The sequence below is a fragment of the Bufo gargarizans genome, chromosome 3 (genome assembly GCF_014858855.1).
Source record: "Bufo gargarizans isolate SCDJY-AF-19 chromosome 3, ASM1485885v1, whole genome shotgun sequence".
Classification (NCBI taxonomy): Eukaryota; Metazoa; Chordata; class Amphibia; order Anura; family Bufonidae; genus Bufo; species Bufo gargarizans.
In genome coordinates, this window is record NC_058082.1 from 462,743,297 (window position 1) to 462,770,726 (window position 27,430).

The window sequence follows — 27,430 nt, forward strand, 5'->3', positions numbered from 1 at the left end:
TTCAGGCCTCGTTCACACTTCAGTGTTTGGTCAGTGATTTCCATCAGTGATTTGTGAGCCAAAACCAGGTGCAGCTCTAAACATAGAACAGGAGCAGATCTTTCCCTTCTACCTAATGTCTATGGAGGCTCCACTTCTGGTTTTGGCTCACAAATCACTGATGGAAATCACTGACCAAACACTGAAGTGTGAACTAGGCCTCATACCCAAATTGGTTGAGGGTGCCTTCTACATGGATAAGTGGGTCCAGAGAATGCCACGAAAATATTCCCCAGACCTTCAAGCTGCCACGACTAGATTGATAAGACCTTGTTTGCGGATGCAAATAATTGGGGACATGGTGTCATGACCCCCCACTATTTACATGTGCAAGTGTTATATTTATCAGTATTACTTACCTGGTAACAGATGTGAATGGAGCAGTCTGAAGTCCTCATGAAGGTGAAGGAACAGCTTGATTGGAGGATGGATCAACAGTCAGTCTCGTGGATACCCATAAAAGAGAAGACATGTCAGTTGCTGCGCGCTCACGTAAGCGGCAGCAAAGAATCCGGACCTGCACCTGAAATAAAAAATGAAAAAATAATTACTCAAACAATTAATTACAAAAGCTGAAACTTAGGCCCCTTTCACACGGGCGAGTATTCCACGCGGGTGCAATGCGTGAGTTGAACACATTGCACCCGCACTGAATCCTGACCCATTCATTTCTATGGGGCTGTGCACATGAGCTGTGATTTTCACACATCACTTGTGTGTTGCGTGAAAATCGCAGCAAGCTCTATATTCTGCGTTTTTCACGCAACGCAGGCCCCATAGAAGTGAATGGGGCCGCGTGAAAATCGCAAGCATCCGCAAGCAAGTGCGGATGCGGTGAGATTTTCACGCATGGTTGCTAGGTGACGATCGGGCTGGGGACCCGATCTGTATTATTTTCCCTTATAACATGGTTATAAGGGAAAATAATAGCATTCTGAATACAGAATGCATAGTACAAAAGTGATGGAGGGGTTAAAAATAAAAAAAATTAACTCACCGAGTCCACTTGATCGCGTAGTTGCGGATCTCTGTCTTCTTCTGTAATGTCGACCTGTGGTGACGTCACATCACATGATCCAATCACATGGTCCCTCACCATGGTGATGAACCATGTGATTGGACCATGTGATGAGCACAGTGACGTCATCAAAGGTCCTATTCCTGTGCACAGCAAAGAAGAAGACAGAAGAGATGCCGGCTGTGCGATCAAGTGGATTAAGGTGAGTTACATATTTTTTTTTTTAACCCCTCCAGCCCTATTGTACTAAGCATTCTGTATTAAGAATGGTATTATTTTCCCTTATACCCATGTTATAAGGGACAATAATACAATCTACAGAACACCTAACCCAAACCCGAACTGCTGCGAAGAAAACATGACGCCCGTGTGAAAGAGGCCTTACGGTGGAGAAGCTTGGCTCAGACGATGCCTCCAGGAAGATTTCTCAGGCGAAGATCTTGATCCACAAATCCATTCATCCGGTCTGCGCTGCCTCTTCATCTAGGAACGCAGAGTCGGCACCTAGAAGTGACATCATCGTGTCGCACACTCTCAGCGATCCTCCGGCTTCTTCTCCGCCTACAAAAAAAACAGAAAGGAAAAAAACAAGTTATTCTCCTCCCCAATCAGATGTAAAATGCAGAAATACCAATTTTACTGCGTCACACAGCTCGAGGAGTAAATAGAAGAAACAAAATACTCACCAACAGTCAATCAAACTACAGCACCTAGAAACACACAGGATGGTGAGAATGACATTACATCAACACCAATTAGTAATCAATTAGACATATTTATTTGAATGCTGACACCTTTTGTACTGATAAGGTTCAGTTATTCAAAGATTTCAATTCTTTTATTTCTCAAAATAAAAACACTCAAAATACAAATTCTGTCTGGTATTCACCAGGCATAGATTCATGGGAGGAGTGTCCCAATGTAACCGCAAACAAATCAGACAATATTTGTACTACGGGAAATTTGGAATTTCAGAAGGACAAATGTTTAATCCCATCTTTGGAGGCTGGCTGTAGGATAAAAGAAACATCTTTAAAGGGGTTGTCCGGGTTCAGAGCTGAACCCGGACATACCCTTATTTTCACCCAGGCAGCCCCCCTGAGGCTAGCATCGGAGCATCTCATGCACGGGCTCTTTTGTTTATCATAACACACTGCCGGGCGGAATCTTCCACCCGGCAGTGCGTTCGGTGACATCACCGGCTCTGATGGGCGGGCTTTAGCGCTGCCCTAGCCATTTTACTGGCTAGGGCAGCGCTAAAGCCCGCCCATCAGTGCCGCTGACGTAACCGGGCTTCCTGCCAGCCCCATGGAGAGCCCCGGTACGTCACTGGAACTCCTAAAAATGCCTTTGTCCTGCATGATTTAGCGCAGGGCAAAGAAGATTGTCGGAGCCTCAAGTCAGAGGGGCTCCCTGGTTTTAAAACCCCTTTAAAAGAAACTATGCCCTGCCAGATATCCCCACTGGGTTACCATTTGTCACTTCAAACAAAAGAAAAAATTTGTAGAGAGAATACATTGAGATTTTTTCTCTCCTCCCTTCTTCAAAAGAAACAGTAAAATTAGACAAAAAAGAAGAGGAACAGAGAAAAAGAAACCAACAAAAAACTTTTTTTGCATATACACAGCAGTAATGAGTGAGAAACATCCGATACACTGTGTCGGATTATTTCATCATCTAGATAGCAGGTAGATAATGCAAGGATTATCTATGATGAATCCTTCCGACCAAAATTGGCAGTATACCCGGGGTTCCAAGGACGTGGGCCTTTGGATTAACCTCATGTAACCTCAAAGGTCCAATCTTTTTCGCCGGGAATTTCCCCAAAAAAAGGGGTTTGCTTTGCCTTCAACGAGTCAGTATGCGGATGGGAAGCAAACTTTAAATATAAACACAAGTGCACTTTTTGCAGCGGTAATCACCCAGCGACATAATGTTTTAAAAAACATGGTCAACATTACACAAACAAATAAAGAGTCCAATAGAGGAGGTGACACCATTCATACTACCAAGGCTCAACCACTATTTAAAAGTATACCCAGACAAAACTAAAGATCAAATATAAATTGAGGCTTTCACGAACGGGTTTTATGTACCCACTTTTGTTGGTTCTAGTTGTTCCTTCGTTAAAAACTTAAAATCTGTAAATATTAACAAAAAAGCTGTTCAAGAAAAAAATGATAAAGAAATTTCAGAGGTAGTTGGCCCCTTTTTACAGCCCCCTTTCATTAACCTTAGAATTTCGCCTCTTAGTTTAGTACCAAAAAAGGAGGTTAATATCTACCGCCTAATACATAATTTATTATACCCAAAAGATAATTCTCTAAATGATCTAATTGATAAAAATGTTTCAACAGTACATTATGCATTGTTTGATCAAGCACTATCCTTACTTAACAAAGCAGGTAGAAATGCGCTCATGGCAAAAACAGACGTTAAATCTGCCTTCAGATTGTTACCTATTAACCCAACTGGGGGTTCACTAGGCTTCCAATTGGAAGGTAAATTTAATTATGACAAAGCACTTCCTATGGGTTTTTCCTATCCTGCTTTTATTTCATTTTCTGATCATTGGTAATGATAAATCAGACGATTGTATCAACCTGCTTAATAAATTCTAAAATATTTCTGATTACTAAAAAATTACACTAGTAGAAGAAAAAACTGTATACCCCACAAAAAATATCAAATTTCTGGGTATATCCACTGACACGGAAAAAATTGAATTTAAGATTCCAGAGGAAAAAATTATTCCTCTAGGATTTTATTATATAACCTATTAAGGTCTAAGAAAACCACATTAAGACGCTTAAAATCTGCTTTGGAATCTTTAAATTGTATAGCCAGAGTGATCCCTATGGGGAGAATCTTTTCTAAATGTATATATATTCTGCCACAGCGGGAAAGAAACATCCTTTTGATTATATACGACTGTCCAAACAAATAAAAGATGACATCCAAATTTGGTTATGCTTTTTGGAGGATTATAGCGATAGATCCATGTGGCAGCAGGAATTTATTGATTCTGACTCACTTCAGTTGTTTACGGATGCTGCGGCTTCAGTTGGTTATGGAGCAATTTTTAAGAATCAGTGGTCAGCTAAAAAATAGCTAAAAGATTGGTTAATAGAACCATTTATAAAAAACTTCAATTTCTTGGAACTATTTCCGGTATTGGTAGCTCTAACAATTTTGCAAACTAATTTTAAAAACAAAGGAATCTTAGGGTGGGTTCTCACTAGTGTTTGGGATTCCGTCTTATGAAAATAACGGAATCCATAAGACGGAAGGACGGATTTGTTCTTCTGCCTATAGACATGTATTATGACGGAATGCAAAACGGAAGCCTTTAAAAGGCATTCCGTTTGCTTTCCATCCTAATAGAAGTCTATGGGAAAGCATAACGGATCCGTCTGGGTCCCATTATGCAAGACGGAAAACAAAGTCCTGTCAACAGGACTTTGTTTTCCGTCTTGCATAATGGGACCCAGACGGATCCGTTATGCTTTCCCATAGACTTCTATTAGGATGGAAAGCAAACGGAATGCCTTTTAAAGGCTTCCGTTTTGCATTCTGTCTGGGTATTCCGTTATAACCATGTTATAAAGGAAAGCCATAACGGAATCCCTAACACTAGTGTGAACCCACCCTCATTGTTCTCTGACAATAAGGCCCCATGCACACGGCCGTTGTTCACAGCCGTGTGCGGGCCGTGGAACCGCGGCCTGGATCCCTCCTGAGAGCAGGAGCGCACGGCGTCACTGGTTGCTATGACGCCGTGCGCTCCCTGCTGCTGCCGTAACACACTGGTATGATCTATACCAGTGTATTACTGTACTGTGCCGGCAGCAGGGGGCGCACGGCGTCATAGCAACCAGTGACGCTGTGCGCTCCTGCTCTCAGGAGGGATCCAGGCCGCGGTTCCACGGCCCGCACACGGCTGTGAACAACGGCCGTGTGCATGGGGCCTAAGGGTGTGTTTTTTTCAATAAATTGCTTAGCTGCAAAACTGAGGCAGTAGTTAACGTCCTAAGGCAAATTGTCTTAATATGTTTAAACAATTATATTTGGATAAAAGGTAGGTCTAATATAATTGCAGATTCTTTGTCTCAGCAGAATTTCTCTCAATTCAGACATCTGGTACCGGAAGCAGAGGAGAAAGGAATCCCTTGTCCTTCAAAACTTTGGAAGTCGATTTGGAATTGATCAACAGTTTAGTTTGTAACGCTCTAGCCCCGTCTACATGGGCTGCTTATTCAGCCGCATGGAATAAATGGAGTACATTCTGTTCAGTCAATTTAAGGAGCAGGATAATAATATTTTTCAAGTTATCCTTTTTATTGCGAATCATGTCAAATTGGGCAAAAAAGGAGATTACATTCAAAAAATCTTATCCGGCATCTTTTTTTCCAAAAAATTTCTAATATCCTCCCATTCACATTCATTTTTCTGTTAAAACAAATAATCAAAGGATGAAAAAGAATTAACCCTAAAAAAACTAGAACCATACCAATACCAGAATTTTTACAAGAATGTGTACCATCTCCTTATGAGACATGCCTTTTTAAAGCGGCCTTTCTACTTTTGTTTTTCGGTGCACTTCGCATGAGTGAATTCACAGCTGCAAATAGAACAAAAAAAGCACCATTATTAATTAACGATTTATTCATTTATCCAAATAGAATCAAAATTTCATAAAAAGATCCAAAACTGGCCAACAAGGTAATGAAATTTGGTTGAGTTTGAATAAAATTCATTCCTCCACAATATGTCCTGTTCAGGCATTAAAAGATTGGTTAATTACCAGGTCTAAATTATCAGGTCCACTTTTCATGCACGCAGATAGATCCCCTTTAACTAAGTTCCAATTCATTTTTATACTATCTAAATGTAAAAAACATTTTGAATTACATAAAGGAAAGATGTCTGCCCATTCGTTTCGAATTGGAGCTGCAACGCATGCTTACAAACTAGCACTTAAAGTGAACACCATAAAAAAGATAGGTTGATGGAATTCTAGCTCTATATTAGGAAACAAACTCATCTCTTCGACCAATAAACATTCTTCAATAAAATTCAAATCAGATAATTAATAAATACCTAGTCCACTCAGAGAGTGACTATTACCCCAACCGCCAAATAGCAAGCTACCTGGCTAACTTACACCGTAGCCCTTCTCCATCAAATTTTGTGACCCAACATTGAAGATGTCCAATTCAATATCGGATGAAGTTTGTTTAGAATTATCATGAATTTTTTCATGTTCTTGTTTATAAGGATTCAAATTTTTTCCATAAAGCCCACATTTTTTGACCTCCAATCCCAAATGGGTACTATGTCGGAAAAAGCTAATTTGGATTGTGGGAAAAGAGTTTGAATTTTAAATACTATTTTTTTTTATTAATTTATGTATAAATGTGTGCTAATTTTGCCCACATCGTTGGAACCAACATATAAAATTAACAAATAAGGTACAGGCCAAACTACAGATGCTGAAAAACAAACAGAATGCATTTTCCTTAGATGAAGGTAAACCTAAATTGTTGGTTATAGCTAATGTTGTTGGTAGATTATTGTGGTTTACTTTGAATCATTTTTGGGTAACATTAGACACCGTGGCCAATTATAAACCATTAATAAAACGTAATTATTAATTTGGGGTGGTTGTTTATTTTGACTTTATTACACTTAGGTATTACTAATTGGAGTCTATGACACCATGTGTTCTTCCAGCAATGGTTGCAGGGTGTTTGTTCTCTGATGTTTCTCACCTGACATGCCAACATCCATCCATTCGATGAAGAGCTTCTATGCAGTAGGGTGTCGCTGAACTGTTGTTTTAGACACATCTGGTTGATTTTGGCTGTGAGCTGCTCCGTTGTAACATTTCGGTCTGCCCTCTCGCACCTTCATAGCTGATGTTCACCTCTGACATCAATGGCTCGTGATGCCGCGCAGTTTCCGCGTTGCTTATTCACAATGGTGCCATTTGTCCACTCATGAAACAATTTCACTACAGCAGCACATGAACCGTTCACAAACTGCGCCGTTTTAGATTACGGCCACCTTTGGCCTGAAATCCAATAATCATCCCTTTTACAACTCCAACAATCTGTCATTTTTACTCAATACAGCAACAAGGGATATGTGTGAAGACATCCTATCACACACCTTATTCACCCACCAAGCAAGCTCACCACACGTGACGTCCTTCATGAGCTACGCGCTGCTGACATCAAAAGTAGGAAGTGGTCATAATAATGAGACTCAACTGTGTATTTGGCCCATGACATTTAATACTAGTAGCTCTAGCGGAAAAAAAAAACAAGTGGGAAGGCTGGGTCACCAACTTCTAAGGCTACTTTCACACCAGTGTTTTTGCTGGATCCGTCTTGGATCAGCAAAAACGCTTCCGTCATAATGATACAACCGTCTGCATCCAGTTGGATTATCTTTAAAGTAGCCAAGACGGATCCGTCATGAACACCATTAAAAGTCAATAGAGAGAGGATCCGTTTTCTATTGTATCAGAGAAAACGGATCCGTCCCCATTGACTTACATTGTCTTGCTCCACACCACATCGCGGACAGAAAAACGCAACCAAACAGAACATATTCTGGTACATTCTGTTCCGTTCAGTTCAGTTCTGCACCCAATGACAACGAATAGGGACAAAACGGAAGCATTTTCCCGCGATATGAGGCCCAATAGCAAAAAGGGAAAGCGCAACTGTGAGTAGCCTAAATTGTGAGCCTCGCTGGCAACATAGGGACTAATCTGTGCACTGCCCTGCTGAATATGCTGGCGCTATTTATGTAACAGTATATGAATAAAAGTGCATCTTAGAAAAACACAGCTGATTATGAGTTAATAAAATTGCACGTTTTTTTCAAGCAGAGAAACTGCATCTTACTGCCGACTGCCCCAGAAGGTGTCGCTTACGGTTTGCTTGGAGGAAGTGTGACTGGCACATCACGGTGTGTTTATATGGCAGAGGTGGCAGCAGCAGTCACTTTCCTCACCGAGGGAGGAGATCAAAGTCTGCTCTCCTTTTTACTAGACATTTGCAGTCTTTTGACATAAGGCTGGGTTTACACGTCAGGACTTTTCCTCTAATCAGACTGATGTCCTGAAATAAACCCTGCTATTCCCCATCATGGGCCCTGCACTCTTCTATACTGGATTATTTGGTTCTGTACACACAACAAATAGCATTTACGGTGAAGCTGTATTGGAAATAACTGTTCCCTCACTAGGTGACCTAATGGTAGTGACAGGACTTGAGCAAGCCTACATCTACAGAAGACCTGTGGTTGGTTCTCCAGGCTGATCCTGTCAAGTTTCTTCAAAAACTGTGTGCAGGTGTATCGATGAGGACGGATGCTGTTCTGAAGGTAAAGGCCGGTCACACCAAATATTGATTGGATTTAGGGTACTTTCACACTAACGTTATTCTTTTCCGGTATTAAAATCCAGTAAAGGGTCTCAATACCGGAAAAAAAAAATGTTCTGTTTTGACCTAATGCATTCTGAATGGAAAGCAATCGGTTCACTATGCATCAGGATGTCTTCCGTTCCGTCCCTTGTACGGTATTTGACCGGACAAAATACCACAGCATGATGCGGTATTTTTTCCGGCCAAAATCCTGGAATACTACTGCACTATCCCGGCATTAATTTCCATTGAAATGTATTAATGCCCGGTCCGGTACAAAGTGTTCCGGAAATTGCCGAATCGCTGGATCCGGTTTTCCAGTCTGCACATGCGCAGTTCTTTCTAGCTTTGAAAAAAATTGAATACCGGATCCGGTTTTCCGGATGATACCAGAAAGATGGATCTGGTATTTCAATGCATAAGTCTATCTGGATCCGGAAAAAAAGATATCCGCTTGCATACGGATTCCGGAATACCAGCAGGCACTGTCGGATTCTAACAACGCTAGAGTGAATATACCCTAAGATTCCTCTTTTTTTCGTTCAATTTGCATTTCGTTAATTTTATATGTCTACATACCTTCATGTTGTCCTGTGCCGGTTTGTGGCTGTATTTCTGTTACTAAATACCACAGCTAAAACAGGCATCCGAAAGTGGCAAATGAGACGGCCCTGCCAGCCTATCCCCGCCCACACAGCGCCCACTTTCTTCGGCCTGGTGTTAGTGGGGAGAAGTCACAGAATCGCACCACAATCTGCGCCAGAAATATGCCTAATTTAGGCGTAGTTCTGTTTGATAAATGACTCCCTTTGACTTTAAGAAAGTAGGGGGAGATTTATCAAACTGGTGTAAAGTAGAACTAGTGTAGTTGCACATAGCAACCAATCAGATTCCACCTTTCATTGTTCATAGCTCCTTTGGCAAATGAAAGGTGGAATCTGATTTATTGCTAGGGGCAACTACACTAGTTCTAGTTTGCACCAGTTTTTAAAAAAAACATATGACTTTTTGTGATTTTACAGCACTTGCTCCAGTTTCTGAAATTAGTGCCGGGATGTGATAGCGCCGCCGCCACCTGCCGCCTACACTTGAATTAACATGTTAATTATCTTCATTGGTGGCGCAGTGGCCACAGCCCCTCCCCTCCACCTCAGTACTATGTTCCCATTGGAGGCAGCAGCAGCTGCACACAGTGGGGAGGGAGGGAGAGAGAGATTGCCTCCTTCTCCACTGTGCTGCTGAAGAGAACATGGTGCGCGCTGAGAGCGGCGCGTGCCATGTTCTCTAACTGATACTAGGCTGCGCTGCTATCGTTTAACAGTAAAACCCAGTATCGTGTAAATCAGGGTCTAAAAGAATCAATTGGGTATCGATACTTTGATACCCAGTTCAACTCTAATGATAACACAACTGTCTGCATCCGTTCAGAACGGATCCGATTGAATTATCGCTAAAATGAACAAGAAGGATCTGGAAATAAAACCAATGTAAGTCAATAGGTGCCGTTTTTTTTTTGTGTTTGAAAAAACTGATCCAGCACTATCTGGCGGTTTTGTGTCCGCCTTGGTAACGCAACCAAACAGAACGGAATGCGTTCTGGTGAACTCTGTTCCGTTCAGTTCAGTTTTGTCCCTATTGATAGTGAATAGAGACAAAACTGAAACGTTTTCTTATGACGGATCTCAATACCGGAAAGGGAAAGCGCAGAAGTGAAAGTAGCTTAAATGAGGTGCAGGCCAGATTTAAGAAATTTAAAAGTCACACAAATATTGCAAGTTCACTCCAGCAGGGTGGTGGCATGTAAACTGGAGTAACCGCTCCGGCCATATTTAAAGGGAATGTGTCAATATTTTCTGCCTGTTAAAATGACACATCTCCTTCTTTTTCTAATCTGTCTTTAATTTCTGATTGCAGATTTTTTTCGAATTCCATTTCCCGAACATAATTATGGGGGCGGCCATCCTGCCTGAGCTGTTCTTAACAGCATTTAGAAGTCTGTGTTATGGCAGCCCCATTGTCCATAGACACAATGGTCAGGAGGGGGCTCATCGCCTTCTATGGGAGAGTTTTCTAAGCATGCTCTGTGACCTGTTCACCTATTGTGAATGGTGAATCCTGTATTATCCATATATAGGTGATATCGGTTATAGTAATCTTGCATGTAAAGATAATGAGTTGACTGCTGAAAAGTGATCTGTACAGATCGAGAAGTGACGCCTACGATTAGGCTTAGTGGCCAGTGCGAAGACTGCAGGATTTTATGGGTTTTTTATACAGATAGTGACTACTTTAAAACTATATTTAACATACAAACTTGATTTAAACAATAAGTCACTTTCCCTTTGAAGGGGTTATCCCATATTAGACAATAGGGGCATATCGCTAGGATATGCCCCCATTGTCTGATAGGTGCGGGTCCCACCGCTGGGAACCACACCTATATCGAGAAACGGAGCGGGGAGCACTGTGGCTGGAGGACCCCAGATTTCCCGGGGTCCATCCACCACCAAGCGCTAATCCCCGCTTCTCCCACAGAAGTGAATGGGAGTGTGCCGCGCATGCGCGGCCCATGCTCCCATTCATTTCTATGTGGCAGACGGCAATAGCCAAGCTAGCCCCATAGAAATGAATGGAGGGCGGCTGCGCATGCGCAGTGTCCTCTCCTTCACTTTTGGGGCTCCATTCTCGATATAGGTGTGGGACCCGCACCTATAAGACAATAGGGGCATATCCTAGCGATATGCCCCCATTGTCTGAGATGAGAAAACCCCTTTAAAGATGCACCAAACTTATCAAACAACTTGCGATGTTTGATAAATTTGGTGCAAATAATGGCAATGCCGACCCAAGCAAACCTGACTTCAAAAATTCCCCTTATGATAAATTTCCCCCTAAGGGCAGTACACCATGCAGATTATGTGCGTCTTTTTCACCATCATTTTCATGCAGAAAAACTACAGCGTAATTCAGTAGCAACAAAGTAAATTTAGCAATTCTCATTTTACATTTTGTGTATTTTTTAAAAGTGAAAATTGACCTGCTATGAAAAATTTTTAAATCTGTGGATTCCGCACCTTATATATAGTGGTTTTCCTCATAGAATTCAATGGGGTTGTTAAAATAAACAGAAAGTCTGTACCAAAAAGCGCAACAAAAATAACACATAAAAGCCACACAAAAAATATGATAAATTGTGCGGATTTATATGTTCTATTTTTCATGCTATTTTTGTGTATATTTCATGCAAATTTTCTTCATACAAACACGCAAAGAGTGCAGCTAGCCTTAAAGGGGTATTCCCATCTCATAAATTGGTGGCATATTGCTAGTTTATGCCCCTAATGTCAGATAGGTGCTGGTTCTACCTCTGAGATCCGCTCCTAACGCCAAAATGAGTCCCCAAAGTGAAGGAGATCAAACAGTGCAAGAGCGGCCACCCTCCATTCACTGCTTTGGGAGTCTGTAAAAAAGGTGAGCGCCAGCTTGACTTTTTCAAGCAGTCCAATAGTGGTGAATGGAGACGTGTCGGTCCATGCTCGGTGCACTCTCCATTCACTTCTACGGGACTTCTGAAAATAGCCGAGCGCCCACTCTGCCATTTTAGGAACTCCCATAGAAGTGGAGGGAGGGCATGCATTTCTATGGGGGCCCTGTTCTGAAGATAGGAGCGGGTCCCACAAGCACCTATCTGACATTGTTGACATATCTTAGCAATATGCCATCTGACATGGGTATAACCTAGAGGTGAGGAAATCGATTTTAACGACAAGCCCTGACAATCTTCTTCACCTGCTTGGCCAGACCCCCACAGATTAAGATGCCCTGATGATGAGACAAATGGATTGGCTCATCTCTAGTATAACTAGAGTTGAGCGAACACCTGGATGTTCGGGTTCGAGAAGTTCGGCCGAACATCCCGGAAATGTTCGGGTTCGGGATCCGAACCCGATCCGAACTTCGTCCCGAACCCGAACCCCATTGAAGTCAATGGGGACCCGAACTTTTCGGCACTAAAACGGCTGTAAAACAGCCCAGGAAAGGGCTAGAGGGCTGCAAAAGGCAGCAACATGTAGGTAAATCCCCTGCAAACAAATGTGGATAGGGAAATTAATTAAAATAAAAATTAAATAAATAAAAATTAACCAAAATCAATTGGAGAGAGGTTCCATAGCAGAGAATCTGGCTTCCCGTCACCCACCACTGGAACAGTCCATTCTCAGATATTTAGGCCCCGGCACCCAGGCAGAGGAGAGAGGTCCCGTAACAGAGAATCTGTCTTCATGTCAGCAGAGAATTAGTCTGCATGTCATAGCAGAGAATGAGGCTTCACGTCAGCCACCACTGCAACAGTCCATTGGCATATATTTAGGCCCAGCACCCAGGCAGAGGAGGGAGGTCCCGTAACAGAGAATCTGTCTTCATGTCAGCAGAGAATTAGTCTGCATGTCATAGCAGAGAATGAGGCTTCACGTCAGCCACCACTGCAACAGTCCATTGGCATATATTTAGGCCCAGCACACACACAGGCAGAGGAGAGAGGTCCCGTAACAGACAATCTGGCTTCATGTCAGCAGAGAATTAGTCTGCATGTCATAGCAGAGAATGAGGCTTCACGTCAGCCACCACTGCAACAGTCCATTGGCATATATTTAGGCCCAGCACACACACAGGCAGAGGAGAGAGGTCCCGTAACAGAGAATCTGTCTTCATGTCAGCAGAGAATTAGTCTGCATGTCATAGCAGAGAATGAGGCTTCACGTCAGCCACCACTGCAACAGTCCATTGGCATATATTTAGGCCTAGCACACAGGCAGAGGAGAGAGGTCCCGTAACAGAGAATCTGGCTTCATGTCAGCAGAGAATCAGTCTGCATGTCATAGCAGAGAATCAGGCTTCACGTCAGCCACCACTGCAACAGTCCATTGGCATATATTTAGGCCCAGCACACACACAGGCAGAGGAGAGAGGTCCCGTAACAGAGAATCTGTCTTCATGTCAGCAGAGAATTAGTCTGCATGTCATAGCAGAGAATGAGGCTTCACGTCACCCACCACTGCAACAGTCCATTGGCATATATTTAGGCCTAGCACACAGGCAGAGCAGAGAGGTCCCGTAACAGACAATCTGGCTTCATGACAGCAGAGAATCAGTCTGCATGTCATAGCAGAGAATGAGGCTTCACGTCACCCACCACTGCAACAGTCCATTGGCATATATTTAGGCCTAGCACACAGGCAGAGCAGAGAGGTCCCGTAACAGACAATCTGGCTTCATGTCAGCAGAGAATCAGTCTGCATGTCATAGCAGAGAATGAGGCTTCACGTCACCCACCACTGCAACAGTCCATTGGCATATATTTAGGCCTAGCACACAGGCAGAGCAGAGAGGTCCCGTAACAGACAATCTGGCTTCATGACAGCAGAGAATCAGTCTGCATGTCATAGCAGAGAATGAGGCTTCACGTCACCCACCACTGCAACAGTCCATTGGCATATATTTAGGCCTAGCACACAGGCAGAGCAGAGAGGTCCCGTAACAGACAATCTGGCTTCATGTCAGCAGAGAATCAGTCTGCATGTCATAGCAGAGAATGAGGCTTCACGTCACCCACCACTGCAACAGTCCATTGGCATATATTTAGGCCTAGCACACAGGCAGAGCAGAGAGGTCCCGTAACAGACGATCTGGCTTCATGTCAGCAGAGAATCAGTCTGCATGTCATAGCAGAGAATCAGGCTTCACGTCAGCCACCACTGCAACAGTCCATTGTCATAAATTTAGGCCCAGCACCCAGGCAGAGGAGAGAGGTCCCGTAACAGACAATCTGGCTTCATGTCAGCAGAGAATTAGTCTGCATGTCATAGCAGAGAATCAGGCTTCATGTCAGCCACCACTGCAACAGTCCATTGGCATATATTTAGGCCTAGCACACAGGCAGAGGAGAGGTTCATTCAACTTTGGGTAGCATCGCAATATAATGGTAAAATGAAAATAAAAATAGGATTGAATGAGGAAGTGCCCTGGAGTCCAATAATATATGGTTATGGGGAGGTAGTTAATGTCTAATCTGGACAAGGGACGGACAGGTCCTGTGGGATCCATGCCTGGTTCATTTTTATGAACGTCAGCTTGTCCACATTGGCTGTAGACAGGCGGCTGCGTTTGTCTGTAATGACGCCCCCTGCCGTGCTGAATACACGTTCAGACAAAACGCTGGCTGCCGGGCAGGCCAGCACCTCCAAGGCATAAAAGGCTAGCTCTGGCCACGTGGACAATTTAGAGACCCAGAAGTTGAATGGGGCCGAACCATCAGTCAGTACGTGGAGGGGTGTGCACACGTACTGTTCCACCATGTTAGTGAAATGTTGCCTCCTGCTAACACGTTGCGTATCAGGTGGTGGTGCAGTTAGCTGTGGCGTGTTGACAAAAGTTTTCCACATCTCTGCCATGCTAACCCTGCCCTCAGAGGAGCTGGCCGTGACACAGCTGCCTTGGCGACCTCTTGCTCCTCCTCTGCCTTGGCCTTGGGCTTCCACTTGTTCCCCTGTGACATTTGGGAATGCTCTCAGTAGCGCGTCTACCAACGTGCGCTTGTACTCGCGCATCTTCCTATCACGCTCCAGTGCAGGAAGTAAGGTGGGCACATTGTCTTTGTAGCGTGGATCCAGCAGGGTGGCAACCCAGTAGTCCGCACAGGTTAAAATGTGGGCAACTCTGCTGTCGTTGCGCAGGCACTGCAGCATGTAGTCGCTCATGTGTGCCAGGCTGCCCAGGGGTAAGGACAAGCTGTCCTCTGTGGGAGGCGTATCGTCATCGTCCTGCCTTTCCCCCCAGCCACGCACCAGTGATGGACCCAAGCTGCGTTGGGTGCCACCCCGCTGTGACCATGCTTCATCCTCATCCTCCTCCACCTCCTCCTCATCCTCGTCCTCCTCGTCCTCCAGTAGTGGGCCCTGGCTGGCCACATTTGTACCTGGCCTCTGCTGTTGCAAAAAACCTCCCTCTGAGTCACTTCGAAGAGACTGGCCTGAAAGTGCTAAAAATGACCCCTCTTCCTCATCCTCCTCCTCCTCCTCCTGGGCCACCTCCTGTTCCATCATCGCCCTAAGTGTTTTCTCAAGGAGACATAGAAGTGGTATTGTAACGCTGATAACGGTGTCATCGCCACTGGCCATGTTGGTGGAGTACTCGAAACAGCGCAACAGGGCACACAGGTCTCGCATGGAGGCCCAGTCATTGGTGGTGAAGTGGTGCTGTTCTGTAGTGCGACTGACCCGTGCGTGCTGCAGCTGAAACTCCACTATGGCCTGCTGCTGCTCGCACAGTCTGTCCAGCATGTGCAAGGTGGAGTTCCACCTGGTGGGCACGTCGCATATGAGGCGGTGAGCGGGAAGGCCGAAGTTACGCTGTAGCGCAGACAGGCGAGCAGCGGCAGGATGTGAACGCCGGAAGCGCGAACAGACGGCCCGCACTTTATGCAGCAGCTCTGACATGTCGGGTTAGTTGTGAATGAACTTCTGCACCACCAAATTCAGCACATGCGCCAAGCAAGGGATGTGCGTCAAATTGGCTAGTCCCAGAGCTGCAACGAGATTTCGCCCATTATCACACACCACCAGGCCGGGCTTGAGGCTCACCGGCAGCAACCACTCGTCGGTCTGTTGTTCAATACCCCGCCACAACTCCTGTGCGGTGTGGGGCCTGTCCCCCAAACATATGAGTTTCAGAATGGCCTGCTGACGTTTACCCCGGGCTGTGCTGAAGTTGGTGGTGAAGGTGTGTGGCTGACTGGATGAGCAGGTGGAAGAAGAGGAGGAGGAAGCCGAGAAGGAGGAGGTGGCAACAGGAGGCAAAGAATGTTGCCCTGCGATCCTTGGCGGCGGCAGGACGTGCGCCAAACAGCTCTCCGCCTGGGGCCCAGCTGCCACTACATTTACCCAGTGTGCAGTTAGGGAGATATAGCGTCCCTGGCCGTGCTTACTGGTCCACGTATCTGTGGTTAGGTGGACCTTGCTACAGATGGCGTTGCGCAGTGCACACTTGATTTTATCGGATACTTGGTTGTGCAGGGAAGGCACGGCTCTCTTGGAGAAGTAGTGCCGGCTGGGAACAACATACTGTGGGACAGCAAGCGACATGAGCTGTTTGAAGCTGTCTGTGTCCACCAGCCTAAATGACAGCATTTCATAGGCCAGTAGTTTAGAAATGCTGGCATTCAGGGCCAGGGATCGAGGGTGGCTAGGTGGGAATTTACGCTTTCTATCAAATGTTTGTGAGATGGAGAGCTGAACGCTGGCGTGTGACATGGTTGAGACGCTTGGTGACGGAGGTGGTGGTGGTGGTGTTGGTGGTACATCCCCTGTTTGCTGGGCGGCAGGTGCCAACGTTCCTCCAGAGGCGGAGGAAGAGGCCGAGGCGGCAGCAGCAGAATAGGCCGAGGCGGCAGCAGCAGAAGAGGTAGCAGGGGGAGCCTGAGTGACTTCCTTGGTTTTAAGGTGTTTACTCCACTGCAGTTCATGCTTTGCATGCAGGTGCCTGGTCATGCAGGTTGTGCTCAGGTTCAGAACGTTAATGCCTCGCTTCAGGCTCTGATGGCACAGCGTGCAAACCACTCGGGTCTTGTCGTCAGCACATTGTTTGAAGAAGTGCCATGCCAGGGAACTCCTTGAAGCTGCCTTTGGGGTGCTCGGTCCCAGATGGCGGCGGTCAGTAGCAGGCGGAGTCTCTTGGCGGCGGGTGTTCTGCTTTTGCCCACTGCTCCCTCTTTTGCTACGCTGTTGGCTCGGTCTCACCACTGCCTCTTCCTCCGAACTGTGAAAGTCAGTGGCACGACCTTCATTCCATGTGGGGTCTAGGACCTCATCGTCCCCTGCATCGTCTTCCACCCAGTCTTGATCCCTGACCTCCTGTTCAGTCTGCACACTGCAGAAAGACGCAGCAGTTGGCACCTGTGTTTCGTCATCATCAGAGACATGCTGAGGTGGTATTCCCATGTCCTCATCATCAGGAAACATAAGTGGTTGTGCGTCAGTGCATTCTATGTCTTTCACCGCTGGGGAAGGGCTAGGTGGATGCCCTTGGGAAACCCTGCCAGCGGAGTCTTCAAACAGCATAAGAGACTGCTGCATAACTTGAGGCTGAGACAGTTTCCCTGGTATGCATGGGGGTGATGTGACAGACTGATGGGGTTGGTTTTCAGGCGCCATCTGTGCGCTTTCTGCAGAAGACTGGGTGGGAGATAATGTGAACGTGCTGGATCCACTGTCGGCCACCCAATTGACTAATGCCTGTACCTGCTCAGGCCTTACCATCCTTAGAACGGCATTGGGCCCCACCATATATCGCTGTAAATTCTGGCGGCTACTGGGACCTGAGGTAGTTGGTACACTAGGACGTGTGGATGTGGCAGAACGGCCACGTCCTCTCCCAGCACCAGAGGGTCCACTAACACCACCACGACCATGTCCACGTCCGCGTCCCTTACTAGATGTTTTTCTCATTGTTATGGTTCACCACAACAACAAATATATTATTTGGCCCAATGTATTGTATTCAAATTCAGCGGGATATAAATTTGAGGCCTAGTATTTAGGCGCTGGGTGACCGGTATGGATTTAGTGACAGAATTAGACTTGGAAATGCACAGAAGCGTGTGTGTGAAGTTATTCTGAATGACCCAATGTGCACCTTGAATATTATATACCCTTTTTGGGATAGATTTCAAATAGCTCTGATATAGCAGGAACCACTAAATTATGAAATTGCTAAATTGGGAATTGTACTTCAACCCAGAACAAAAAATGTGCTTTGACGGACACTAAATATCTTGCCCAGCAACAACAGTACAGCGGTGGGTAACGAGAGATTTAGAGGGATTTAAATTTGAGGCCTAGTATTTAGGCGCTGGGTCACCGGTATGGATTTAGTGACAGAATTAGACTTGGAAATGCACAGAAGCGTGTGTGTGAAGTTATTCTGAATGACCCTATGTGCACCTTCAATATTATATACCCTTTTAGGGATAGATTTCAAATAGCTCTGATATAGCAGAAACCACTAAATTATGAAATTGCTAAATTGGGAATTGTACTTCAACCCAGAACAAAAAATGTGCTTTGACGGACACTAAATATCTTGCCCAGCAACAACAGTACAGTGGTGGGTAACGAGAGATTTAGAGGGATTTAAATTTGAGGCCTAGTATTTAGGCGCTGGGTCACCGGTATGGATTTAGTGACAGAATTAGACTTGGAAATGCACAGAAGCGTGTGTGTGAAGTTATTCTGAATGACCCTATGTGCACCTTCAATATTATATACCCTTTTAGGGATAGATTTCAAATAGCTCTGATATAGCAGAAACCACTAAATTATGAAATTGCTAAATTGGGAATTGTACTTCAACCCAGAACAAAAAATGTGCTTTGACGGACACTAAATATCTTGCCCAGCAACAACAGTACAGCGGTGGGTAACGAGAGATTTAGAGGGATTTAAATTTGAGGCCTAGTATTTAGGCGCTGGGTGACAGGTATGGGTTTAGTGACAGAATTAGACTTGGAAATACACAGTAGCGGGTGTGTGTGAAGTTATTCTGAATGACCCAATGTGCACCTTCAATATTATATACCCTTTTTGGGATAGATTTCAAATAGCTCTGATATAGCAGGAACCACTAAATTATGAAATTGCTAAATTGGGAATTGTACTTCAACCCAGAACAAAAAATGTGCTTTGACGGACACTAAATATCTTGCCCAGCAACAACAGTACAGCGGTGGGTAACGAGAGATTTAGAGGGATTTAAATTTGAGGCCTAGTATTTAGGCGCTGGGTCACCGGTATGGATTTAGTGACAGAATTAGACTTGGAAATGCACAGAAGCGTGTGTGTGAAGTTATTCTGAATGACCCTATGTGCACCTTCAATATTATATACCCTTTTAGGGATAGATTTCAAATAGCTCTGATATAGCAGAAACCACTAAATTATGAAATTGCTAAATTGGGAATTGTACTTCAACCCAGAACAAAAAATGTGCTTTGACGGACACTAAATATCTTGCCCAGCAACAACAGTACAGTGGTGGGTAACGAGAGATTTAGAGGGATTTAAATTTGAGGCCTAGTATTTAGGCGCTGGGTCACCGGTATGGATTTAGTGACAGAATTAGACTTGGAAATGCACAGAAGCGTGTGTGTGAAGTTATTCTGAATGACCCTATGTGCACCTTCAATATTATATACCCTTTTAGGGATAGATTTCAAATAGCTCTGATATAGCAGAAACCACTAAATTATGAAATTGCTAAATTGGGAATTGTACTTCAACCCAGAACAAAAAATGTGCTTTGACGGACACTAAATATCTTGCCCAGCAACAACAGTACAGCGGTGGGTAACGAGAGATTTAGAGGGATTTAAATTTGAGGCCTAGTATTTAGGCGCTGGGTGACAGGTATGGGTTTAGTGACAGAATTAGACTTGGAAATACACAGTAGCGGGTGTGTGTGAAGTTATTCTGAATGACCCAATGTGCACCTTCAATATTATATACCCTTTTTGGGATAGATTTCAAATAGCTCTGATATAGCAGGAACCACTAAATTATGAAATTGCTAAATTGGGAATTGTACTTCAACCCAGAACAAAAAATGTGCTTTGACGGACACTAAATATCTTGCCCAGCAACAACAGTACAGCGGTGGGTAACGAGAGATTTAGAGGGATTTAAATTTGAGGCCTAGTATTTAGGCGCTGGGTCACCGGTATGGATTTAGTGACAGAATTAGACTTGGAAATGCACAGAAGCGTGTGTGTGAAGTTATTCTGAATGACCCTATGTGCACCTTCAATATTATATACCCTTTTAGGGATAGATTTCAAATAGCTCTGATATAGCAGAAACCACTAAATTATGAAATTGCTAAATTGGGAATTGTACTTCAACCCAGAACAAAAAATGTGCTTTGACGGACACTAAATATCTTGCCCAGCAACAACAGTACAGCGGTGGGTAACGAGAGATTTAGAGGGATTTAAATTTGAGGCCTAGTATTTAGGCGCTGGGTCACCGGTATGGATTTAGTGACAGAATTAGACTTGGAAATGCACAGAAGCGTGTGTGTGAAGTTATTCTGAATGACCCTATGTGCACCTTCAATATTATATACCCTTTTAGGGATAGATTTCAAATAGCTCTGATATAGCAGAAACCACTAAATTATGAAATTGCTAAATTGGGAATTGTACTTCAACCCAGAACAAAAAATGTGCTTTGACGGACACTAAATATCTTGCCCAGCAACAACAGTACAGTGGTGGGTAACGAGAGATTTAGAGGGATTTAAATTTGAGGCCTAGTATTTAGGCGCTGGGTCACCGGTATGGATTTAGTGACAGAATTAGACTTGGAAATGCACAGAAGCGTGTGTGTGAAGTTATTCTGAATGACCCTATGTGCACCTTCAATATTATATACCCTTTTAGGGATAGATTTCAAATAGCTCTGATATAGCAGAAACCACTAAATTATGAAATTGCTAAATTGGGAATTGTACTTCAACCCAGAACAAAAAATGTGCTTTGACGGACACTAAATATCTTGCCCAGCAACAACAGTACAGCGGTGGGTAACGAGAGATTTAGAGGGATTTAAATTTGAGGCCTAGTATTTAGGCGCTGGGTGACAGGTATGGGTTTAGTGACAGAATTAGACTTGGAAATACACAGTAGCGGGTGTGTGTGAAGTTATTCTGAATGACCCAATGTGCACCTTCAATATTATATACCCTTTTTGGGATAGATTTCAAATAGCTCTGATATAGCAGGAACCACTAAATTATGAAATTGCTAAATTGGGAATTGTACTTCAACCCAGAACAAAAAATGTGCTTTGACGGACACTAAATATCTTGCCCAGCAACAACAGTACAGCGGTGGGTAACGAGAGATTTAGAGGGATTTAAATTTGAGGCCTAGTATTTAGGCGCTGGGTCACCGGTATGGATTTAGTGACAGAATTAGACTTGGAAATGCACAGAAGCGTGTGTGTGAAGTTATTCTGAATGACCCTATGTGCACCTTCAATATTATATACCCTTTTAGGGATAGATTTCAAATAGCTCTGATATAGCAGAAACCACTAAATTATGAAATTGCTAAATTGGGAATTGTACTTCAACCCAGAACAAAAAATGTGCTTTGACGGACACTAAATATCTTGCCCAGCAACAACAGTACAGCGGTGGGTAACGAGAGATTTAGAGGGATTTAAATTTGAGGCCTAGTATTTAGGCGCTGGGTCACCGGTATGGATTTAGTGACAGAATTAGACTTGGAAATGCACAGAAGCGTGTGTGTGAAGTTATTCTGAATGACCCTATGTGCACCTTCAATATTATATACCCTTTTAGGGATAGATTTCAAATAGCTCTGATATAGCAGAAACCACTAAATTATGAAATTGCTAAATTGGGAATTGTACTTCAACCCAGAACAAAAAATGTGCTTTGACGGACACTAAATATCTTGCCCAGCAACAACAGTACAGTGGTGGGTAACGAGAGATTTAGAGGGATTTAAATTTGAGGCCTAGTATTTAGGCGCTGGGTCACCGGTATGGATTTAGTGACAGAATTAGACTTGGAAATGCACAGAAGCGTGTGTGTGAAGTTATTCTGAATGACCCTATGTGCACCTTCAATATTATATACCCTTTTAGGGATAGATTTCAAATAGCTCTGATATAGCAGAAACCACTAAATTATGAAATTGCTAAATTGGGAATTGTACTTCAACCCAGAACAAAAAATGTGCTTTGACGGACACTAAATATCTTGCCCAGCAACAACAGTACAGCGGTGGGTAACGAGAGATTTAGAGGGATTTAAATTTGAGGCCTAGTATTTAGGCGCTGGGTCACCGGTATGGATTTAGTGACAGAATTAGACTTGGAAATGCACAGAAGCGTGTGTGTGAAGTTATTCTGAATGACCCTATGTGCACCTTCAATATTATATACCCTTTTAGGGATAGATTTCAAATAGCTCTGATATAGCAGAAACCACTAAATTATGAAATTGCTAAATTGGGAATTGTACTTCAACCCAGAACAAAAAATGTGCTTTGACGGACACTAAATATCTTGCCCAGCAACAACAGTACAGCGGTGGGTAACGAGAGATTTAGAGGGATTTAAATTTGAGGCCTAGTATTTAGGCGCTGGGTGACAGGTATGGGTTTAGTGACAGAATTAGACTTGGAAATACACAGTAGCGGGTGTGTGTGAAGTTATTCTGAATGACCCAATGTGCACCTTCAATATTATATACCCTTTTTGGGATAGATTTCAAATAGCTCTGATATAGCAGGAACCACTAAATTATGAAATTGCTAAATTGGGAATTGTATTTCAACCCAGAACAAGAAATGTGCTTGAACGGACACTAAATAACTCGCCCAGCTACAGCACTAGGGACAGATTTAGCTGGATATAAATTTGAGGCCTAGTATTTAGGCGCTGGGTGACCGGTATGGATTTAGTGACAGAATTAGACTGGGATATGGCCAAAAAATGAACAGACTATTGCTGGTTAAATGCACTTGGTGTGACAGCTTCACCCTGATGTAGGCTTTAGCCAAAAAACAACCACACCATTGAGGGTTAAATGCACTTGGTGACAGGCGCAGCTTGCCCCTGATTTTGTATATGGCCAAAAAATGAACAGACTATTGCTGGTTAAATGCACTTGGTGTGACAGCTTCACCCTGATGTAGGCTTTAGCCAAAAAACAACCACACCATTGAGGGTTAAATGCACTTGGTGACAGGCGCAGCTTGCCCCTGATTTTGTATATGGCCAAAAAATGAACAGACTATTGCTGGTTAAATGCACTTGGTGTGACAGCTTCACCCTGATGTAGGCTTTAGCCAAAAAACAACCACACCATTGAGGGTTAAATGCACTTGGTGACAGGCGCAGCTTGCCCCTGATTTTGTATATGGCCAAAAAATGAACAGACTATTGCTGGTTAAATGCACTTGGTGTGACAGCTTCACCCTGATGTAGGCTTTAGCCAAAAAACAACCACACCATTGAGGGTTAAATGCACTTGGTCGCAGCTTGTGCTGGCGCACCACAAGACACAAAATGGCCGCCGATCACCCCAGAAAAATGAGACTGACAAACGGTCTGTGCAGCCTAAAAACAGTGAGCAATTGAGGATCAGCAGCTCAATGATCCACAGCTGCAGATCGATCAGTTAATCAAGTCCTTTGGAGGAGTTAATCTGCCTAATCTCGCCCTACTGTCGCAGCCGCAACCTCTCCCTACGCTAATCAGAGCAGAGTGACGGGCGGCGCTATGTGACTCCAGCTTAAATAGAGGCTGGGTCACATGGTGCTCTGGCCAATCACAGCCATGCCAATAGTAGGCATGGCTGTGATGGCCTCTTGGGGCAAGTAGTATGACGCTTGTTGATTGGCTGCTTTGCAGCCTTTCAAAAAGCGCCAAGAAAGCGTCACAAAAGCGCGAAGAAAGCGACGAACACCGAACCCGAACCCGGACTTTTACGAAAATGTCCGGGTTCGGGTCCGTGTCACGGACACCCCAAAATTCGGTACGAACCCGAACTATACAGTTCGAGTTCGCTCATCCCTAAGTATAACCCTTTAAAGCTACCTCATGAATGCCATGCATTGTTCTATGTTATCAACCATTTCAGGCTGACTGTTGGACAACAAGTCTTATAAATGTCCCCATGATCACCACATTACATCATCTGTCCAGTTCTGATAACCTCCAGCACAAGTGACATACATATCTGTGAGTGACAGCAGCAGCTGTATTATAAGCTTGACACTTCAGGGCTCCTTTAAGAAGAGACAACTTAGACCTCCGCACCGGGGGCTCCCTGATCTCATCTGTTCCAGCAGTGATGGATCTACAGGGGCTTTTCCTGGCACATGCCCAGCAGACCTCTTCCTAGCATGAGAGTGGCCAGCTCCACACACAGGAAACGCCTTCTCCCTGACACAGCCTCTTCTCGTGTGTATGGGAAGCGATGCTGGCTACAGAGAAGCTCCTAGACACCCAAGTCCTACCTGCTGGCTCCTGGGCGTCAGCCACTGGGAAGCCCCCGCCCGCCCCGCTCCTGGTCGGGGGCTCCAAGTTGCTGCAGCCTCCTGGGTTCCTGAGACTTTAATCGGATTGCTTCCCAGTGCCAGGCAGTCTGTGCCGAGAGGCTGAGACTTTTGCGTGTCAAATGATGTGTCTGTTCTTCCCCCCTCCCCCTGTCATCACAAAGCCTTCTGCTGCTGCTCATCCTGGGGCTTCAGAAGGACGCGCAACAGTTTAGTGTGGAGCAGACCCTTGGACTTGGCTGGACACCTCTGACCCGCATGAGGTCCAGGAGATCGCCCTCTTGTAGTGTCCTCAGCTCTGGTTCCTGTTCTTCTGGATGTAAGGTAGAAAGGTCTGCAGCCTGGAAAGGTCTTGGGAGGAAGAAACAGTAGCTAAAGGAGGAAGGGAAAAGGACTCCTGGCTGTGACTACTAGAAACAATGTTGCAATTTGGAATTTCCAGTGTAAACTGTGAGGACTACTGCTGGATCCTCATCTCCAGGGAAACCTTGTGATGCCATTGCTGGAGTGACTTGCTCAGTGGATCACTGACCTGTTGCACATTTGCTTTGTTGTCTGAGCCCACCAGGATCGTTTCGGATGCCTTTCCTGAGAGATCAATTTTACCATCATGGGCACCAAGCAGACCAAGGTCTGCCAGGCTTCCAGTGTTGGAGGGGAAAGCCCTCAACAGCACCTCCCGGGATCCCGGAGGAGTACTCCTGCCAGGGAGAGAGGGGACTTCTGGTCTTTTGGGGTGAAGTCTGGGGATAAATTATCCAAGAGTGGATCTTCAAATCAACCCCCTTATCACAGGAGGATCAAGATGATCCAAGACATGATGATGCTATTCAAACAAGGGAGACATGAGGAAGCCACTGAGCTGCTGAGACATCTGAGACAGGTGAGTGCCCAGCCAGGTCCTGAGACAATGAGCCACCAGGATCTAGACCTTCTTGGATTTTATTATATTATATGGTGATGGTACATACCATGCTTATTATGGGATTTATGGATAGATCACGATTAAAGTCGTTTTCTAAAATAGTTATTTAAAAAAAGTTAAGGATTTAGACTAACCAGATTCAGGAGTTCAGAGCAAAACAGAAACTCTCTTTTTTGGGTGTCCACTCCAACACACTTGTAGGTGTTATGTAAAATCCATCCATCCAATATTGAAGTAAGCACATCCCTGTGGAGAAACGACTTTTCCCATCATCTGCTGAGGATTCAAGGAGGCTGTTGAAGGTTTGAGCAAGACCTACTGTATGGAGAAGGAAATGGAAAGAAAATACAGGCTGCCACCAAAATCAGCCACAGTCAATGGTTACTTCCATTAGTCCCCAACAGCACATACACATAAACCAAAGATGGGGCAACAAGGGGGCAGAAATCAGAAGAAACTTCATTTATTATTTAAGGGAATCTGCAAAGTTGAACGTGATTGCCTTAGCCTCAGGCAGCATGTAACAGAGCAGGAGGAGCTGAGCAGATTCATTAATAGTTTTGGTATAGTATAAGTTAAAATAGCAAAAAATAGTATAACTTGCCATTTATTAATTTACATATTTGCTCTTTCTGGTCTTGAATGGGTTCTTCAGCTTGAAATTTTTTAGAAACCTTGTGTATCAGTCATTGTGATTGCACAATACCACATGTGATTTTCATACAAACCTTTAGCACGCGATTTGTGCTAATCACAAAGTATGCTTCATTGTTGGACATTTTGGTATATTATTATCTTGGTCGAATTAAAGCTCCTATGCATATGCACATCTAAGGCTACTTTCACACTTGCGCTTGATCGGATCCGTTCTGAACGGATCCGATCATATTAATGCAGACGGAGGCTCCGTTCAGTACGGATCCGTCTGCATTAATAACTTAGAAAAATTTCTAAGTGCGAGAGTAGCCTGAGCGGCTCCGTTCAGACTTTCAATGTAAAGTCAATGGGGGACGGATCCGCTTGAAGATTGAGCCATATGGTGTCATCTTCAAGCGGATCCGTTCCCATTGACTTACATTGTAAGTCTGGACGGATCCGCACGCCTCCGCACGGCCAGGCGGACACCCGAACGCTGCAAGCAGCGTTCAGCTGTCCGCCTGGCCGTGCGGAGCGGAGGCTGAACGCCGCCAGACTGATGCAGTCTGAGCGGATCCGCATCCATTCAGACTGCATCAGGGCTGGACGGAAGCGTTCTGCTCCGCTCGTGAGCTCCTTCAAACGGAGCTCACGAGCGGACCGACGAACGCTAGTGTGAAAGTAGCCTAACCCCAGAGGAATACACCTCACACCATCTTGTTAGTGGAACAATTGTGAATATATTTGCGAATTTCGCTTTACATAAGGGACAGAATTCTTATTATAATTTTTAAACTGTGATGGCTGTACATAAATAATGATAAATAATAATAATAATTTTTATTATTGTTACTTATGCTGTTTTTACTTTGTCTTTATATTATTACTAGTAGAAGAACCCGGCTTCGCACGGGTAGATTTTATCTATTTCATTTAAAGAGGTTGTCCGGTCCCAAAATCAAAATTCTTTTTAGGTGCTCCTAACACCCCTCACCATGCATACATATGCCCCCAATACCTGTTTTCATGTCTGAGCTTTCCTTCCTCCCTGGAAGACATCACATCATCCTGGCAGATCTGTTTACTTTCTTCCCTTCTTATTTTGTTGAATACATAACTTTATTGATACACAAGCCTGGCTGCACTGCACAGAGATGAGTCACAGGCTGGCCACGCCCCCCAGGCCTCTTTCACACTTGCGTTGTCCGGATCCGGTGTGTACTCCACTTGCCGGA

The 27,430-nt window shown here is 44.4% G+C and overlaps 1 protein-coding gene and 1 long non-coding RNA gene across 2 annotated transcripts in view; one reads left to right on the plus strand and one right to left on the minus strand.

Annotated features, from left to right (window-relative positions):
* Positions 1-403: 403 nt before the first annotated feature.
* LOC122930340 lies at positions 404-24,687 on the minus strand. Its single transcript, XR_006388121.1, has 3 exons — positions 24,596-24,687; positions 1,443-1,618; positions 404-562 (listed from the first exon to the last, which is right to left on the minus strand). It is a non-coding gene; the product is annotated as an uncharacterized LOC122930340 (long non-coding RNA).
* Positions 24,316-27,430, plus strand: part of LOC122930339 (leucine-rich repeat-containing protein 75A-like) — a 355,789-nt gene continuing 352,674 nt past the window's right edge. Inside the window, 1 exon segment of the mRNA XM_044283631.1 lies at positions 24,316-25,517. Within this exon segment, the coding sequence (XP_044139566.1) occupies positions 25,245-25,517 (273 nt within the window). The 5' untranslated portion in view covers positions 24,316-25,244.